Genomic DNA, 18140 nt, shown 5'->3' with positions numbered 1-18140 from the left:
TTTGATGGACCATTAATATCGATTGCCAGGAGTCCACCCCGGGGGTGAAGCTATAGTGGAAGGCAGAGGAAGCGGCTGCTTTGCGGCCCGAACTAAGAAAAGACCTGCCCAGGAAGACTAAAAGATTTTAATATGAAGACCCCCTCAACAGTGTTATACAATGATATTATATACAGTTACACTATATATAGTGACATGACATACAGTATATATTTGTAGAAAATGGACAGAGCATCTGCCTGGCTTGGTCAGAGAGCTATCTTGAATGAGGGTTGCACAAGAGAAGGTCGTTGTTGGGGTGGAGGCCCATTCAAAAATTTGTTGTGGGGCCCAGTCAGTTCTAGCTATGCCACTGGTCCATCCCCTACCCCTGCTGATCAGCTGTTTCAGAGTAGCTCCAGCACTTAAACTACACAGCTTTGTTGATTGTGTAGTGGACGCAGTTGGTAATCGCAACTTTAGTGGGAGCAGTGCTGTAGCTACCAGCATTGTCCACTATACAAAGGACAGACATGTGTAGTTCCTGATCTTGAGCTACACACTCTGCAACAGCTGATCGGCTGTTTCAGATATTGAGCACCAATATAAAAATGTGACATACAGAGGTTCAGAATGATTAATGCCAATTATTTTAAAATCACTGTATAAATATATAATTATAAGCCTATATATATATATATATATATATATATATATATATATATATATATATATATCTATCCTGGATATTATTATTGGACAATGTTCATCTAGTTCACTTACGCTGTTGATCCAGGGGATGTAAGAGGAGACTTTGGTAAATACGGATGGTTTCCGGTAGTAGTTGCATCCAAGAGAAGAACCAAAGCTGACAATACCATGGACTTGGTACACACCATTGACAGCGCAGTTAAGGGGTCCACCGGAATCACCCTATGATACAGATTAAAAATTTCCGTTTGATACTAATGTCTTCTCTGAAGGACAATGCATAATTAGTTAGACAGAGCAGAATACATGACCATCATATAGCCAACATACAACCCTAGGTCATTTGTGTATTTCATCTTATGTTTAGAATGATGGTAGAAGGGATTATGACTTCTGCTTTCACTGATTATATGCTCTGTTAGATGTATACATTTTAAGATAGAACTTACATTGCAGGAAGACTTGACTCCATCTCCACCAGCGCAGACCATGGTGGTCTTGACAGTACTACCCCACCAAGAGCTGAGAGAGCAGGTTGAGTGGGCAACGACGGGCAGAGTGGCTTGCTGGAGAATAGTTGCAAGAGATCCACCAGCTGCAAAAAGAAGTCTTTTATTACAATCACTGTAAAGCCCATTCATAACTGTGTCTATCACTAACATCTATACCAGCCTATGCAAAATATGTCCTGTAACACATGCAGAAACATGTAAGAGTATAATAGGGAAAGATTTTGCCTGAAAAGTAGCACCATGGTTTGGCACATCATAAAGGTGTGCCAAAATATTCAGTACATTAGGCTATTTTCACACTAGCGGTTTAGTTTTGCGGTATTGAGATCTGTCATAGGGGCTCAATACCAGAAAAAAACGCTTCAGTTTTGTCCCCATTCATTGTCAATGGGGACACAACTGAACTGAACAGAACAGAATGCTCCAAAATGCACTCCGTTCCGTTTAGTTGCGTTCCCAGACCGGAGAGCAAACCGCAACATGTTGTAATTTGCTTTCTGTCCTGGGATGCGGAACAAGACGGATCCGGGGACGAATCTGCCACAATAGAAAACGGATCCGTTCTCCATTGACTTTCAATGGAGTTCATGACAGATCCGTCTCGGCAATGTTAAAGATAATACAACCGGATCCGTTCATAACAGATGCAGATGGTTGTATTATCAGTAACGGAAGCGTTTTTGCTGAACCCTGCCGGATCCAGTAAAAACGCAAGTGTGAAAGTAGCCTTAGTTAGTGAATAGTATCTGCAAACTTTAATGCTGGATTACTTAGTACAGCAGAATGAAGCTCATTGTCTGATAAACAATGGTAGAACTTACTGCTGAGTCTTCCCCATCCAGTAACGACACAGTTGTAGTTGTGGGCCAGGGTAGCGCCACTTGCTGGCAAAGTGGCCACTTTTACGGCACTGTTCAGGGTAGCACTGGAAGCCAGCGACAGGATAGCAATATCATATCTGAATTGAGAGACAAAAAAAGATGGTTCTCTGGTACCCCATGAAAGTTATAATATTAAATAGGTTATTCAGCTTTAAAGGGATCTGTCAGCCTCCTAGCGGTCTCCTGATTAGCTGTCACTTTGTGTGTTCAGAGCAGAGTACCCAGAGCACTGGACATGAGCATGAGCAGGAATGAATACTTTGATTTCTCAGCCATGCAACCTCCATGACCATCACTCTAGGTATTGCAAGAAGATTAATATTACCACATCCACGTGTGTCGGGCCCATCTACCAACATCAAAGTGGCCTCTGCAGATGGGTACCTAATACTAAAAGAACTGCCTCTCCTGGGCCTAGCCTAAGCCTACAATGTTCAGGGCGGTGGAGATAGATGGTAGATAGGCCTGACACACGTTTGGTCAAAAATGTGCGCAAATACTCATTTGGAATCATATATGAAAACGTTGTTGAGATGGTACTATACTCCTCTCAGACTTAGGCAAATTTATCCGGGGGTATCACATACCTGCTGGATGGGATGCGGAGGGAAAGGATCCTTGTTTCATATCCTTTGGGACTGTCCCAACCTCAAAGAATTATGGGCCCAAATTTTTCAAACTATTTCGCTTCTGACTAAAGCCCCAATTTCGCCTGATCCTGCTCTAGCCCTGTTATTTTTAAAGTTAAACGAGATTCCCAGAGAAGCTAGAGTGATAAGCTTGCACATTTTCCTAGCTACAAAACTACGAATAGTGACCTACTGGAAAAGTAGGAGAATACCGTCCCTCTCTGAAATAATTGAATTAGTGGCTACTACTTCGGTATACGAAAAAATGATGGCATATAAGGACGCTAGAACTAGCAAGTATGAGATAGAGTGGGCAAAATGGGATATTATACAGGAGCGGGCAAGAACCCCACCCGAGCATGGTCCTAGTCAATAATATTCAGGATACTTGGGCGGGTTAACCCATCTGTGTTCTACTGCGAGTCATGACACCCATATTCAGGTCTTATAGCAATGACTGGGGCAATGTAATGTGATAATGTACTGCCAGGATATGCTACGTCTTTCGTATATCCTCACCATACAGGAAACCCTAACCCCTATACCCCTTCTCTCCCCCCCTCTATGTATGCCCCTCCCCCTTTATCCTTTGTTTATGTATTATTTGATCTATATTGTAAAACAGAAATGTATGGCGAAATATATGTTCCTGTATTACCTTTTCTTGAAAATGACAATAAAAACTATTGACAAATAAAAATGTGCGCAAAGAGCTTCCATTTTTCATGTTTAGTAAGTATAGTACCAATATAATCTATAATAATATGTAATCTCTAGTTCCATTGTTTGCATGTATAACGGTGTGCTGCCATATGTATTTTGTTTGTTGTCATCACTCTAGGTATGTCTGCACTGCTCTCAACTGTATAATTCTGTCAGCAGTTTTGAGGGGTTAAAACTGCTCACAGACACTCTTTAACCATTTCCTGACCGCCCATTGACTATAAACGTTCTTGGGCGGTCGATTTATCTCAGAATAGATGTTCTGGAACGTCCATTCAGAGATCGCAGCTGCACGCTAATTGTGCAGCTGCCGAGCGGGGGGGGCCGCTGTCAGTGACAGCAGGGCAACCCATAGAGAAGGAAAGGACAGTTCCCAGGTGTCCCTGCCTTCTAGATCGCTGTATACACAGCGCTCAACGAGCGCTATGTATACAGAACAGGAAGCACCATGCGCTTCCTGTACCGGCCTGGCGGTCATGGGCCGGGTGAGTGCAGGAGCTGTCGGGTCTTCCACAGACCTTGTTCAGCCCTGCACTGAGGCTGTACAGCGCTGTATTAGGCCGAGTTCACACGAACGTGTGTGACCCGTGCCTGTGCTGCGGCCCGCAAATAGTGGGCCGCAATGCACGATCGCCGGCCGTAGGTCAGCCGCATTGGATCGCGGACCCATTCACTTTAATGGGTCCGCGATCCGCCCGTTCCGCTAAAAGATAGGACATGTTCTATCTTTTTGCGGAACAGAAGTACGGGACGTAACCCCACGGAAGCACTCCATAGTGCTTCCAAAGGGGTCCCGTCCCGTGTGGCCATTCCGCGATTCCGGATTTGCGGACCCATTGAAGTGAATGGGTCCGCATCAGTGATGCGGAATGCACATGGAACTGTGGCTATGTATTGCGGCCCGCGATTTGCGGGCCGCAATACGGCCAAGGATCACACACGTTCGTGTGAACTTAGCCTTATGCTGTACAGCCTCTCTGGGAGGTGTATTTCTCCTATAACTGAGGCTGACATAGTAGTTAGCCTAGTTAAAAAAAATTGTAAAAAATTAATAAAAATGAAGTTAAATGTCCCCCAGAGGTCTTGTATGACCTTATGGCGGGCACAAAGTATAAAAAAAAAGGGTTTTGAAATAATAAATAAAAAAAGTTTCACATAAAAAAAAAAAATTCCCCCAAATCTGTTATTTCAGAAATGTTAAAAAATAGAAGGAAAAAAGTTAAATAGACATATTTGGTATAAATGCGTCAGCAACGACCTGCTCTATAATAATATCATATGATCTACCCCATCAGGTGAACGCCATAAAAAATAAAATAAATAAACATTGCGCCAAAACAGATTTCTTAGTGAGCTCACCTCCAAAAAACATAATGTTAATCAATCAAAAAGTTGTATGTGCCCCAAAATGGTAGCAATAAAAGCATTACCACATCCCACAAAAAATGAGCCCCCACACAAGACTATAGCCAGAAAAATAAAAATAAATGGCTCTATGAAAATTGCAACACAAAAACATGATTTGTTTCCAAAAAATGCTCTTATTGTGTAAAATGTAAAAGAATTCACAAAAAATTGACATATTTGGTATCGCTGCATCCATAACAATTGACTCTACAAAAATATCACATGATCTACCCCATCAAGTGCATGGTGTAAAAAAACTAATAAAAATTATGCCAAAACAGTTTTTTTTTGTCACCTCACCTCACAAAAAACATAATATCATTAAATAAAAAAGTAGTATGTGCCCCAAAATGGTTGCAATAAAAACATCACCTCGCCCTGCAAAAAACAAGCCCTCACACAAGACTATAGCCAGAAAAAGGAAAAGAAAATGGAAACACAAAAACATGATATTTTTTTTCTAAAAATGTTTTTATTGTGTAAAACTTAAAAATAAAAAATAATCATATTTGGTATCGTTGCGTCCGTAATGACTGGATCTATAAAAATTTCACATGATCTACCCCATGAAGTTTAACAGTGTAAAAATATAATTGGAAAAATGACATCAAATAGCTTTTTTTGTGACTTCACCTCCCAAAAATGAGATAAAAAGCAACCAGAAAGCAAAATGTACGCCAAAATGGTGCCAATAAAAACTACAGCTTGTCTCGCACAAAAAAGCCCTCACGCAGCTCATTCAACAAAAAATTAAAAAAAGTTATTGCTCTTAAGAACCATGACAGAAAATTCCATGTTAGAAAATCCAGATTCCGCTCCCTCCCTTCTGGCGTATCCCCAAATAATAGTTTACGAATTACGACCACAATTGGGGTGTTACTGTATTCACGAGAAAGTGGGTAGCAAATGGGGGGGGGGGGATGTTCTGTTATTTTTTGTCCTAAAGCACAATTTTCTTGTAAAAAAAAAAAATATATATTTTTCATTTTCACATCCAAGTATTAAAAATTCTATGAGACAGCTGTTGAGTAAAGTGCTCGTTACTCCCCTTAAAAATTCCTTGGGTGGTGTAGTTTACAAAATGTGGTGACTTTTTGGGGGTTTTCACTGTGGGGGTACCTCATGGCCTCTTTAAATGTAACATGGTGCCCAAAGACCATTCCAGCAAAATCTGCCCTCCAAAAACCATATGGCGCTCCTTGCCTTCTGTGCCCTGCCGTGTGCTCAAACAGCGGTATACGACCACATATGGGGTGTTTCTGCAAACTGCAGAATCAAGGTAATAAATATTGAGGTTTATTTTGTTGTTAACCCTTGATGTGTTCCAGGAAAAAAATTGTTAAAATGGAATCTGCAAAAAATTTGACATTTTGAAATTTCACCTCTATTTTGCTTTAATTCCTGTGGAATACCTAAAGGGTAATTTCCAAGACCAGTTTTGAATAGTTTGAGGGGTGTAATTTCTTAAATGGGATCATTTATGGTTGGTTCTATTATGTAAGCCCCACAAAGTGACTTCAGAACTGAACTGGTTCTTAAAAAAGTTGACTTTGGAAATTTTCTTAAAAAGTTCAAAAATTGCTTCTAAAATTCTAAACCTTCTAGCGTCCTAAAATTACATTAAATGATGTTAAAAGTATGCCAACATAAAGTAGACATATGGGGAATGTTAATTAATAAATATTTTATGAAGCATCACTATCTGTCTTAGGCCTCTTTCCCACAGGCATTTGCGGATCCGCAATACACCGGTGCTGTTCCATGGGCATTCCGCATCATGGATGCGGACCCATTCACTTCAATGGGTCCGCAAATCCGGAGATGCGGAATGGTGCGGAACGGAACGGAACCCTATGGAAGCAGTACGGAGTGCTCTCGTGGGCTTTCGTCCCGTACTTCCGTTCCACAAAAAGATAGAACATGTCCTATCTTTTTGCGGGATGGCCGGATTGCGAACCCATTCAAGTGAATGGGTCCGCGATCCGCTGCGGCTGCCCCACGCACTGTGCTCGTGCATTGCGACCCGCATTTTGCGCATGACCACGGAGCACACACGCCCGTGTGAAAGAGGCCTTAAAAACAGAGAGATTCAAATTTAGAAAACTGTGAATTTTTTCACATTTTTGTTAACTATTGGATTTTTTAAAAATAAATGAAGGTAAAACATATTGACTCAAATTTACCATTAACATGCAGTACAATGTGTCACGAGAAAACAATCTCTGACTGGCTTGGATAAGTAAAAGCGTTCCAAAGTTATTACCACATAAAGTGACACATGCCAGATTTGCAAAATTAGGCCTGGTCAGGAAGGGGGTAAATGGTCCGGTCTGGAACTGGTTAAATGACTCTTGTTATAGAAAATAAATTTCACTGTAAATGTCACATTTTGGGATAATATGGTTATTATTACTAGTTCTAAATGTTTTTTAAAAAACACAAATGCATGCAAAAAAGGAAATGGTCAATCCTTCAAGGCTTCACACTTAGATTTTTCTGCTACACTCTGCTACTCTTAGTTCACAGAAACTCTGCCCTACGTGGCCATAACCAATGAATAATTTGTTTTTCAGAGAATTCGAATTTGTTTTAAGAGAAACCACCTGTCATTATTAAAATGTAAATGCTAAAAGATGTCGACTTACCCAGCAGCAACATTGTTGGTGTTCCAGCTAGCGTGTTTCCTGATGGAAGAGACTGAAATGTACTGTTCAGTGCCATCGTTAGCACTAAGACTGTATTCTCCAAGGCCCACACGGAAGGAAACAGTTCTGCCGAGAAGGAGAAGAATTATATTTTGTCAGTGCTCAATTATCTGTCATTGGGGTCATTTAATATGCCCGTTTTTGGGCATATAAAGTAGCAAAATTAGGTGCCAGGGGCATTTTGAACAAAACTTTAGCAACTTTTTATTTTTCAACACTCTCGCCACTTTTTAAAAAGTGGGTGGAGCTTAGCTGAGAGGACGGGGGTCCGCGTTGTTCTGACACATTAACAATAATTTACACAAAAAAAACTGGCACATGGACAGCAGAAGATTAGACAAATTTAATAATAAATTGACCAGATCTTCCTCCTATAGGCTTTTTACCAAACTAGCATATGAAATGAATGGAGCAATAGTGTGCTTGCTTAACCACTCCATTTAAACTCCTCCAACTTGTGCTCTTTTAGACTTTTGCAAAACTACAGTATAAGGGCTCATGCACATGACCGTATGCCCTCCAAGACATACGGTCCGTGAGCGGGCCATATGTCCCAGAGCAGCATACATCATGCACACGGAACCGCACAGCATCATTGATTACAATGATGCTGTGCACGTTGGGCCGCCCGCAGGGCCATTGTCCCGCTATTGTCCTTCACGCATAAATACAGCTCATGACATGATGGGATTTGTAATTTTTCAGCAGCTGTAGAGCAACAGCTTGGAAAAAAGTGTATGTTGAGACATGGTAGAGTTGCAGCAGATTTGTAAGAAAAAAACGTAATATCCACATAAGGATCTGCATGATCCACTATATCTGGCCTTATCACCAGGAGCACACTACACCTCTAGAATGCAATGTGAATAGATACCTGTCCAGAGAATGAGCACCTGTCCACAGAATGACATTTCACTTGTACTTGTATGTCTACTGATTCAGGTAAGTTTTCAGGCATTGTGTGTGCGCGCCATTATATGACTTGTATTGTGCATTTATTGTCTGCCTTCTGCAGGCTCCATATCTAAATGTCAGTGTTCCATGAGACAGAAACTATCTGCCACACGTAGAAAAGAGGAGATCCTGCTCCACTATCAATCCCAGAGAAGCAAAAGCAATATTATACAGAAGAAATGAGCAGTGTTGTTGTGAATCCAGCTCTGGGGTGAGACAAAAGAACACTTACTAGGACCAGCACTGCTGCCTGTATCTCAGTGCAGCAGCACCCATCTTCTCCTCCATTCCCCCTTCACACACATCTTTGGGCAACAGCATCAATCTGCTCTTTCAGTGAGTCAATTTGTTTGCATCAGTGCTTTTGTCACAATGAGTTTACTAGTGAATTGAGAATAATTGATCGGTTATGGTCAGTGCATGAGACAGGGAAGCTGGAAAAGGGCTCTGATAGGTGGAAAAAGAAGCATTTATATAAGATATATTGCAGAATTTCTTATCTAGGCTTTATGGGAGAAATGAACTGAAAACTGAGCGGTATTCTTAAATTGTAATACAATGTATTATGTAATTTTAGTTTTTTACCTGTCCACGCAGTGAGCAGCGGTCAGCACGCGGTTAGCACGGATCAGGGAAGCCCCACAAGTGTGGTACCAATTGCCGCCAGACAGATACTGAAGAGAAACCTAGAAGAATAGAATAATAGTACAGTATTTATTTTTACCTTTTTAATAGTCCTTGGAGCCGTCCTACCTTTCCTCTTTTCTGATCCATGTTCTACAATTCTGCCTTTTATGCGTACTTTTGGCATAAGCATATGGACTTTGGATATTTCTTTTAAACAAGACAGATCTATATGTTGTAGTAACACATGGATACTCCACAGAAGACTGTTTTTTTTTTTTTTTGCTTTCATCAAATGAGGAAATATTTAGACAACCACTAAATATGCACTGTCCAATGATCTTGGACTCTCTAAAGATTATAAATAATGAATCATTTGGAATATCCTGTGGATAGGGGATAACTTCAATGCTTGACGTAAACTCTTTAAGTAATACTTTTGTAATTCAAGGGTTTTCCCATTGTTTTATACTGATGACCTATCTTCGGGACTCATCAGTATCTCATTGGTGGGAGTCTGACACCCGGGACCACTGCTGATGAACTCTTTGAGGAGGCTATGGTTCTTGACTGAGAGCCGCTGCCTTCTCGCAGCTTACCCTAGGCCAGTGATGTTACATTATGGGTCATATGTCCTAGGCACAGCTCAGTCCCATTCAAGTGAATGGCGATGAATGCAATACCAAGCACTGCAGCTATCCAAGGAACAGTGCTGCATTTGGTGAGCTGTGAAGAGGCTGCAGCACTTGCTGATCTAAGGGGTAGGGGTGTCAGATTTCAAAACCCCAATGATAAAATACTATGCTGAGTATAAAATACTTGTATAACCCCTTTAACCTAAGTCAATGCATTGTGCTGTACCTATATGTGCCACTCATTGTAGTCACAAAGTGATGGGTGCTGCAAAAAAAAGGGCTGTGAGCCCTAATAAACACAAGGGACAATAGTAATTAAAATGCTATACAGTATATGTGATATAAATGATCACACTTTTTCCAAGAAATGAGAAACTATTGCAGCCACAATCAGTTTTAATAACCATACAATTTAGAATGACCTTCTCAACAGCAACCAATATGACATCAAACTTTGCTAAATACAGGTTAATATTCTATTATTAATGTGTATTGAAATATTATTTGAATGTAGTAAGACTTATCCTTCTCCATATAATGATCATCAGTACAGACCTGCCAGGGCCAGGCGTTCCTTGCTGCATTAGTTCCTCCTACCACCCGTCCATTTTCATTGTCCTCAAGATAGCGGATGTCATCATCATGACAATAGCCTTTGTGTAGAATAATACAGACATTGAGATAAGTGGAGTTCTAGACTGACTTTTCATATACTTTCAATATGGTTCATGTGGGATCCTCCATTACAAAATATGTAAAGCGATAGGTCAATCCAATCATACCTATGTATGACTTAATGTCTGTACAGGACATACAGGGCCAACGCCAAGCTCTTTCTGGCATTTCAGGCTATGACAAAATCCATGTTACTTATTGCAACAAATATTATCTTAACGTTTGCCAATTTATTACAGCATCCACTTTATTTTTCTATCCCTGTATGAGGTCATCTTCCTAGGTAGATTACTTACCGCCAAGAACAAGAATTGCAAGAACAAGAAACCTGAGCATTGTGCTATGATTCCACCAGAAATCTTCTGTAGGACACTACCAGTGAGGTCTTTCTTTATATACCACTGAATAGTGCCCGCTAACTGTGAGAATATCTCCAGGTGCTGAGGATAAAACTGCTGGCAAAAATATGTCCAATTTTCCTCAAGGGCAAATAACAAATTTGTTGCTTTAAATAGTGTATCACAATTGGCAAATAATAAGAAAATATTAAAAAGCTTGATAAAAAAGGTTATCAAACTTTTTTAAATGTGCGATGTGTGCAGCACTTCCATTGTCTTATTTTTCCTTTTGACTAGTCAAAAATAGACTACTGATTACATACAGTACGAAAATTCTGGCACATGGAGTATCTCTTCATTTTCCAAATTTTTTCACATTAAACCCACAGACCTAAATGTATTTTATTAGGATTTTATGTAGCAAGTATGTGTAAAGTGAAAAGAAAATGATACATGTTTTTCAAAACTTTTAATAAACAAAAATATGAAAAGTGTGTGGTGCATTTGTATTCTGCTCCCTGTACTCTGATACCCCTAAATAAAATCCAGTGTGACCAATTGCCTTCAAAAGTCACCTAATTAGTAAATAGAGTCTCTTCTGTGAAGGTCTCAGAGGTTTGTTACTGAGAATTAGTTATCAAACACCATCATGAAAACCAGAGAATACACCAGCCAGTTCAGGGATAAAGTTGTGGAGTATAAGGCATGATTAAGTTATAAAAAAATATCCTAGGCTCTGAACATCTCACGGAGCACTGTTCAATCCATCATCCGAAAATGGAAGGAGTATGGCAAACCTACCAAGACATTGCCATTCACCTAAACTGACAGCCCAGGCAAGGAGAGGACTAATTAAAGAAGCAGCCAAGAGGCCCATGGTCACACTGGAGGAGCTGCAGAGATCCACAGCTGAAGTGGAAGATAAGTCGTTTACTCCACAAATCTGGTCTTTTAAAGCCATTTTTGAACACAAGCCATAAGAAGTCCCATTTGCAGTTTGCCACAAGCCATGTAGGGGACACAGCGAACATGTGGAAGAAGAATACTCTGATCAGATGAGACCAAAGTTGAATTTTTTGGCCTAAATGTAAAGCGCTATGTGTGGCAGAAAACTAAACTGGTCAGAGTTGATGGTAAGTTCCAGTACACCCAACAGGTTTTGATCTGAGGATATCTGATGAAACAACTGTGGGATCTCCTAATCTACTGACAATTATGATATCCTCTGCTCAATCCAAGACCTGTTGGGATGCATGGAGGAATGGATTTTAAGGGTGTCGTTTATTAAGACCGGTGTTTTAGACCCTATAGCTAGCAGTGGATCCGCCGGAGTTATGTAGAGGCACAGGCCTCTACATAACTTTGGGCGAATACGGCTCCGCTTTTAAAGGGTTTCTACCACCAGATTTTCACCTATTTAGCTGTCTGACACTAGCGATCTGCTAGTGTCTGCTGTACCTAACCATGTTAATGTATTACCTTTGTATGGAGCGGTTAAACTTAAAAACTTAGTTTTATTGATATGCAAATGAGCCTCTAGGTGCTATGGGGGCGTCTTTTCAGCACCTAGAGGCTCTGTCTACTCACTATCTCACTATTTCTGCCGCCTAGCGAGTCCCTCCAGCCCACCTCTCTCCTCTAGATTGACAGCCTACTTTTCTCCATCTCGGCCGAATTCTCGCGCCTGCGCCGTGTGCTTCTGTATTCGGCGCAGGCGCAGTGACTGTTGGACCGCTCCCTGCGCCGGCATCTTCACTGCGCCTGCGCCGATTACGGCACAAAGAGCCGAATACAGAAGCACATGCCGCAGGCGCGAGAATTCGACCGAGATGGAGAGAAGTAGGCTGTCAATCTAGAGTAGAGGGGTGGGCTGGAGCGCGCTGGGCGGGATAAAGGGTGAGTAGACGGAGCCTCTAGGTGCTGAAAAGACGCCCCCATAGCACTTAGAGGCTCATTTGCATGTCAATAAAACTACGTTTTTAAGCTTAACCGCTCCAGACAAAGGTAATACATTAACATGGTTAGGTACAGCAGACACTAGCAGATCGCTAGTGTCAGACAGCTAAATAGGTGAAAATCTGGTGGTAGAAACCCTTTAAATGTAAGACAGCTTCCTAGCTGTTTTGCAGTTAGACCATTTCCTACATCTAAACCAGGTGTAAAAAATAGTAAATGAGACAGGCCTGCCGGTCTGTCGACTTGCCCGTCCATTTTTTTAGAACTAGCATGAGCGGGGAAAAGTCATAGATTGTGGCGCAAAGGACATTTGCCCTGCAAACTGCGCCATAAATATGCCTAATATAGGCGTATTTCTGGTTAATAAAGTACCCCCCAAAGATATTGTAGCATCAACATAACCATGGTAGAGAAGCATTGTTTTTTCAGGCACCTCATGGGTTGAGCATGTTGACCTTTTTTAACTACATAGATTTCAAGAGTGCATTTCAGATCTGGATTTGTTCGGATGCCAGGATTAAGGGGGTTTTCTAGGATTTGGCCCCTTTTTACTTAAGCCCCCTAGAGTGTGGTACCAAATAAAACAGTCATACTCCATTCTTGCGTCTTAGGCTCTGGCTCCCATTCAACTATCCTCTGGTCTTTGGTTTGTTTACTTCCATCCACGATAAAAAATGTGTCACGTATGTCCACAAATGGCACTCCTGGGTCACATGCTAATTGGGGAAATGTCACCACTGAGGCCAGTCATTGGCTGCAGCAGCCCCCGTGTCCCCTTCTGTACCTCAACCGGAAGTAATCAAGTTGAGGACCAGAAGATTGCCGAACTGAACTAAGGTACTAGGCATGATATATTGTGATGTCCTTCAATAGGTAATAGTAGCTGTAGCACAGTAGTGGTAAGTTATAATCTGTTTTCCAGTTGTGCATGTAATGGATCCATGTACATAGGCCTGATGTATAAGGCACATGGATAATGGAAGAATACTAATAAGACTAATAGACATTGCATATCATTAATCACACCTTGTCATTAGCCACCTAGGCTTTGTTCATCTTCTATAATTGAGCAAAAATCACTTTTATAATGTAAAACTAACAATATAGTAAAAATGTATATCGTGGCTCACTCGTATCTGATATACGGTAATGGTGCTCTGTTTTGCGGGTGGTTCACCTATCCACCCAATATGCAAGAGGTTCCAATTAAATCAATAAATAAAACAAGCACTCACCACCTGGTATACTGTTGATGGTTTATCTGTTAAATTTTTTTTTGATTACAACATATATAAAATATAACCTAAAACATATACACAATTGTATAGATTCCTATATATTGGTAAGTATATCTAGGTCTTGCTGCTGTTAGTATCTGGAGATATAATGTTCTGCCTTTGGTATTCCTATAACTTATCCCTAGTACATTTGCACCATGTGTATCAACTACAAAATATCAAATAAATATCAAAAAGTGTCCATAATGTGCCAAACTTATTAGTGAATCCAATGTAAAGATGGTATATCAAAAATATGAGGAAAATGAAAAAAAGATGAAAAAATTTTTTTTTTGAAAGGTGTGGAAGTATCCAATTTTGCAATCTGTAATAAAGTCCTCGTACAGTGTTTAAACCTCAGGACAGACGTATTCAAAACTCAAGATAGACGTATAGGTCTCACAATATCCATCAATATTCCTCCAATATTGGCAGTCAATATAGCTTAGAGGTTAGATATTAGTATATGGGGTTAGGTATTAGTATATAGGGGTTGCGTCTGGGGCGTCCCCCTGATGCGCGCCCTCTTACCTTCCCCTGCGCGGTGTTTGTTCCTTTGAGTGATCCGCTTCAGTGGGATTAGCTGTGTAATATCGCTATATTTCGTCCCCGTATAGTATAGTATACAGTCCTCCTTAAAATCCGATGGTTGTTCGCGGGATCTTCGGCGTTCTTAGTGGATCACGTGGCCTCCCTCTGAGGTCATCAAACCTTGTCTGGTTTGCGTGTCATTATCCCGGCAACTCTCGCATTGACTCGCGATAAGCCAGATCACCGCTCCTGATTATAAATGAGTGGATATACCAGTCCGTTCAAGAAGCGATTTTCTCAAATGCGCTTTCTTTAGGTTTTCTTTAGGTTTAGGTGGGTAGTTAATCCTCTCCAAATCGGCCAGACGCGTTTCGAGGGTTAATCCTCTTCCTCAGTGGCTATGATATGGAATCCAACTACCCCCTCCTTATATACTGTGTGGTTCCCAACCACCCACCTAGACCCCTGCATGGATTTATGTTACATACATATTTATTTTAGCATTTATTTAAAGATCAAAAATTCTCCAGTTTCATATGTAACAGTCAAATCAAACTTATACAATCAAATCATTTAGAAAAATAAATCATTTAAAACCTTAGAGCACTCATCCTATTGTTATATTTAATTTCATGCTAAGAAAATGAGGTAAAAAAATTAGGAAGATCATAATAAAAGATATACTTCCGATATAGAAGGTTGACTATAAAGTAGTATAATGAAAAGAACTACAAACGAAGAATTATGAAAAGATAGACACGTAGATAATAGAAAACGCACTATAATCGAACATGCGTTTTGGTAGAGAGTGACCATTCCCTTTCCCTTTCTCTATTGAGAAGTATCCACCAGGAAACAACTAAAAGGTGGAGAAGAGATACAATGAAATTAAATATAACAATAGGATGAGGGCTCTAAGGTTTTAAATGATTTATTTTTCTAAATGATTTGATTGTATAAGTTTGATTCGACTGTTACATATGAAACTGGAGAACTTTTGATCTTTAAATAAATGCTAAAATAAATATGTATGTGACATAAATCCATGCCGGGGTTTAGGTGGATGGTTGGCAGGGGCGTAGCTAGAAATGCATGGGCCCCATAGCAAAAAAAAATTATGGCCCCCCCCCCCCCCCCTCTGTGCCATCCACAGATCCCCCTCCCCTAAATAGTGCCATCCACAGATCCCCCTCCCCTAAATAGTGCCATCCACAGATCCCCCTCCCCTAAATAGTGCCATCAACAGATCCCCCTCCCCTAAATAGTGCCATCCACAGATCCCCCCTCCCCTAAATAGTGCTATACACAGATCCCCCCTCCCCTAAATAGTGCCATCCACAGATCCCCCCTCCCCTAAATAGTGCCATCCACAGATCCCCCCTCCCCTAAATAGTGCCATCCACAGATCCCCCTCCCCTAAATAGTGCCATCCACAGATCCTCCCTCCCCTAAATAGTGCCATCCACAGTTCCCCCTCCCCTAAATAGTGCCATCCACAGATCCCCCTCCCCTAAATAGTGCCATACACAGATCCCCCTCCCCTAAATAGTGCCATCAACAGATCCCCCCTCCCCTAAATAGTGCCATCCACAGATCCCCCTCCCCTAAACAGTGCCATCCACAGATCCCTCTCCCCTAAATAGTGCCATCCACAGATCCCTCTCCCCTAAATAGTGCCATCCACAGATCCCTCTCCCCTAAATAGTGCCATCCACAGATCCCCCTCCCCTAAATAGTGCCATACACAGATCCCCCTCCCCTAAATAGTGCCATACACAGATCCCCCTCCCCTAAATAGTGCCATCAACAGATCCCCCCTCCCCTAAATAGTGCCATCCACAGATCCCCCCCTGCCCTAAATAGTGCCATCAACAGATCCCCCCTCCCCTAAATAGTGCCATCCACAGATCCCTCTCCCCTAAATAGTGCCATCCACAGATCCCTCTCCCCTAAATAGTGCCATCCACAGATCCCCCCTCCCCTAAATAGTGCCATCCACACTCCCCTAAATAGTGCCATACACAGATCCCCCTCCCCTGAACAGTGCCATCCACAGTATCAGGTGCCTCTCTCTCTCCCCCCCCCCCCCCCATGTGCCAGTATCAGGTGCCAACCCCCCCCCCCCAGGTGCCAGTATCAGGTCAGGTGCCACCCCCCCCCCCCCCATGTGCCAGTATCAAGTGCCCCCCCCCCCCGCTCCCCCCATGGCAGTAACAGTCTGGTATTAAAAAAAATAAAATAAACACTTCTACTTACCTCCATGTCAGCGATGCGATGCAGCCTCTTCCTGTGTCCCGCCCTGTATGTCCATATATGGAGTCACTGCTTGTATTTCAGAAAAGGTTTCTGCTGGGATTCAAACCCACGACTTTCTGTATCAGAGGCAGAGCACCTAACCTCAAGACCATAACAGCTGCCTTGCTGCTGACTGAAAAATTATGAGACTTCTACTGTTATAGCTGGCTAAGTGTACATCTATACACATGACAGCTGCTCATATATAGAGATATAGCAGAGCTGAGTGTGCTGGGATAGCTGTCATATAGAGATATAGCAGTGCTGGGTGTGTTGGGGCAGCTGTCATGTGTATAGATGTACACTTAGCCAGCTATAACAGTAGAAGTGTCAAATTTTTTCAGTCAGTTGCAATGCCTTCTTTATGGCTGTGAGGGTTAATGCTTTGCCTCTGATACACTGATACATTGGACGGTTGTGGGTTTGAATCCCAGACACATCAGGAGACTTTAGTATATACAGTAAGATTAGAGAGCACATTAGCGAGGGGGCCTGAACATTAAGACCGCTGCTGTGAAGGGGCCCTGAACAGTAAGACATCGATATTTAACTAACTTGAAAATAAATTGTCGGACCCCGAAGCAGCTGCTTCCCCGGTAGTTACGCCACCTCCTGGCTGCCTGTGTGTAGTGTCTGTGTGTGTTAATAAAAAAAAATAAAAAATTTGAATGCGGTCGGACGGGCCCCCTAGTGGCGTAGGGCCCCATAGCCACTGCTATGGTTGCTATGGCGATCCCTACGCCACTGGTGGTTGGGAACCACACAGTATATAAGGAGGGGGTAGTTGGATCCCATATCATAGCCACTGAGGAAGAGGATTAACCCTCGAAACGCGTCTGGCCGATTTGGAGAGGATTAACTACCCACCTAAAGAAAGCGCATTTGAGAAAATCGCTTCTTGAACGGACTGGTATATCCACTCATTTATAATCAGGAGCGGTGATCTGGCTTATCGCGAGTCAATACGAGAGTTGCCGGGATAATGACACGCAAACCAGACAAGGTTTGATGACCTCAGAGGGAGGCCACGTGATCCACTAAGAACGCCGAAGATCCCGCGAACAACCATCAGATTTTAAGGAGGACTGTATACTATACTATACGGGGACGAAATATAGCGATATTACACAGCTAATCCCACTGAAGCGGATCACTCAAAGGAACAAACACCGCGCAGGGGAAGGTAAGAGGGCGCGCATCAGGGGGACGCCCCAGACGCAACCCCTATATACTAATACCTAACCCCATATACTAATATCTAACCTCTAAGCTATATTGACTGCCAATATTGGAGGAATATTGATGGAT

The 18140-nt window shown here is 41.9% G+C and overlaps 1 protein-coding gene across 1 annotated transcript; it reads right to left on the bottom strand.

Annotated features, from left to right (window-relative positions):
- Nucleotides 1-409: 409 nt before the first annotated feature.
- LOC120993953 (chymotrypsin-like elastase family member 1) lies at nucleotides 410-10771 on the bottom strand. Its single transcript, XM_040422415.1, has 8 exons — nucleotides 10732-10771; nucleotides 10316-10413; nucleotides 9087-9187; nucleotides 7488-7613; nucleotides 2024-2160; nucleotides 1140-1285; nucleotides 741-912; nucleotides 410-495 (listed from the first exon to the last, which is right to left on the bottom strand). The coding sequence occupies exons 1-8, from the start codon at nucleotides 10769-10771 to the stop codon at nucleotides 410-412; spliced, it is 906 nt and encodes a 301-aa protein (XP_040278349.1).
- Between the last annotated feature and the right edge of the window lie 7369 nt (nucleotides 10772-18140).

Source organism: Bufo bufo, chromosome 3 (assembly GCF_905171765.1).
Source record: "Bufo bufo chromosome 3, aBufBuf1.1, whole genome shotgun sequence".
In the NCBI taxonomy this organism is placed as follows: Eukaryota; Metazoa; Chordata; class Amphibia; order Anura; family Bufonidae; genus Bufo; species Bufo bufo.
This window is presented reverse-complemented; position numbering and strand designations above follow the sequence as displayed.

Coding starts and splice junctions, on each gene's coding strand:
- LOC120993953 (XM_040422415.1), bottom strand. CDS start 10,771: ATGCTCAGGTTTCTTGTTCTTGCAATTCTTGTTCTTGGCG. Junction 9,188..10,315: donor GGAACGCCTGGCCCTGGCAG/GTCTGTACTGAT, acceptor CTATTCTTCTAG/GTTTCTCTTCAGTATCTGTC. Junction 7,614..9,086: donor GCTGCTCACTGCGTGGACAG/GTAAAAAACTAA, acceptor CCTTCTCGGCAG/AACTGTTTCCTTCCGTGTGG.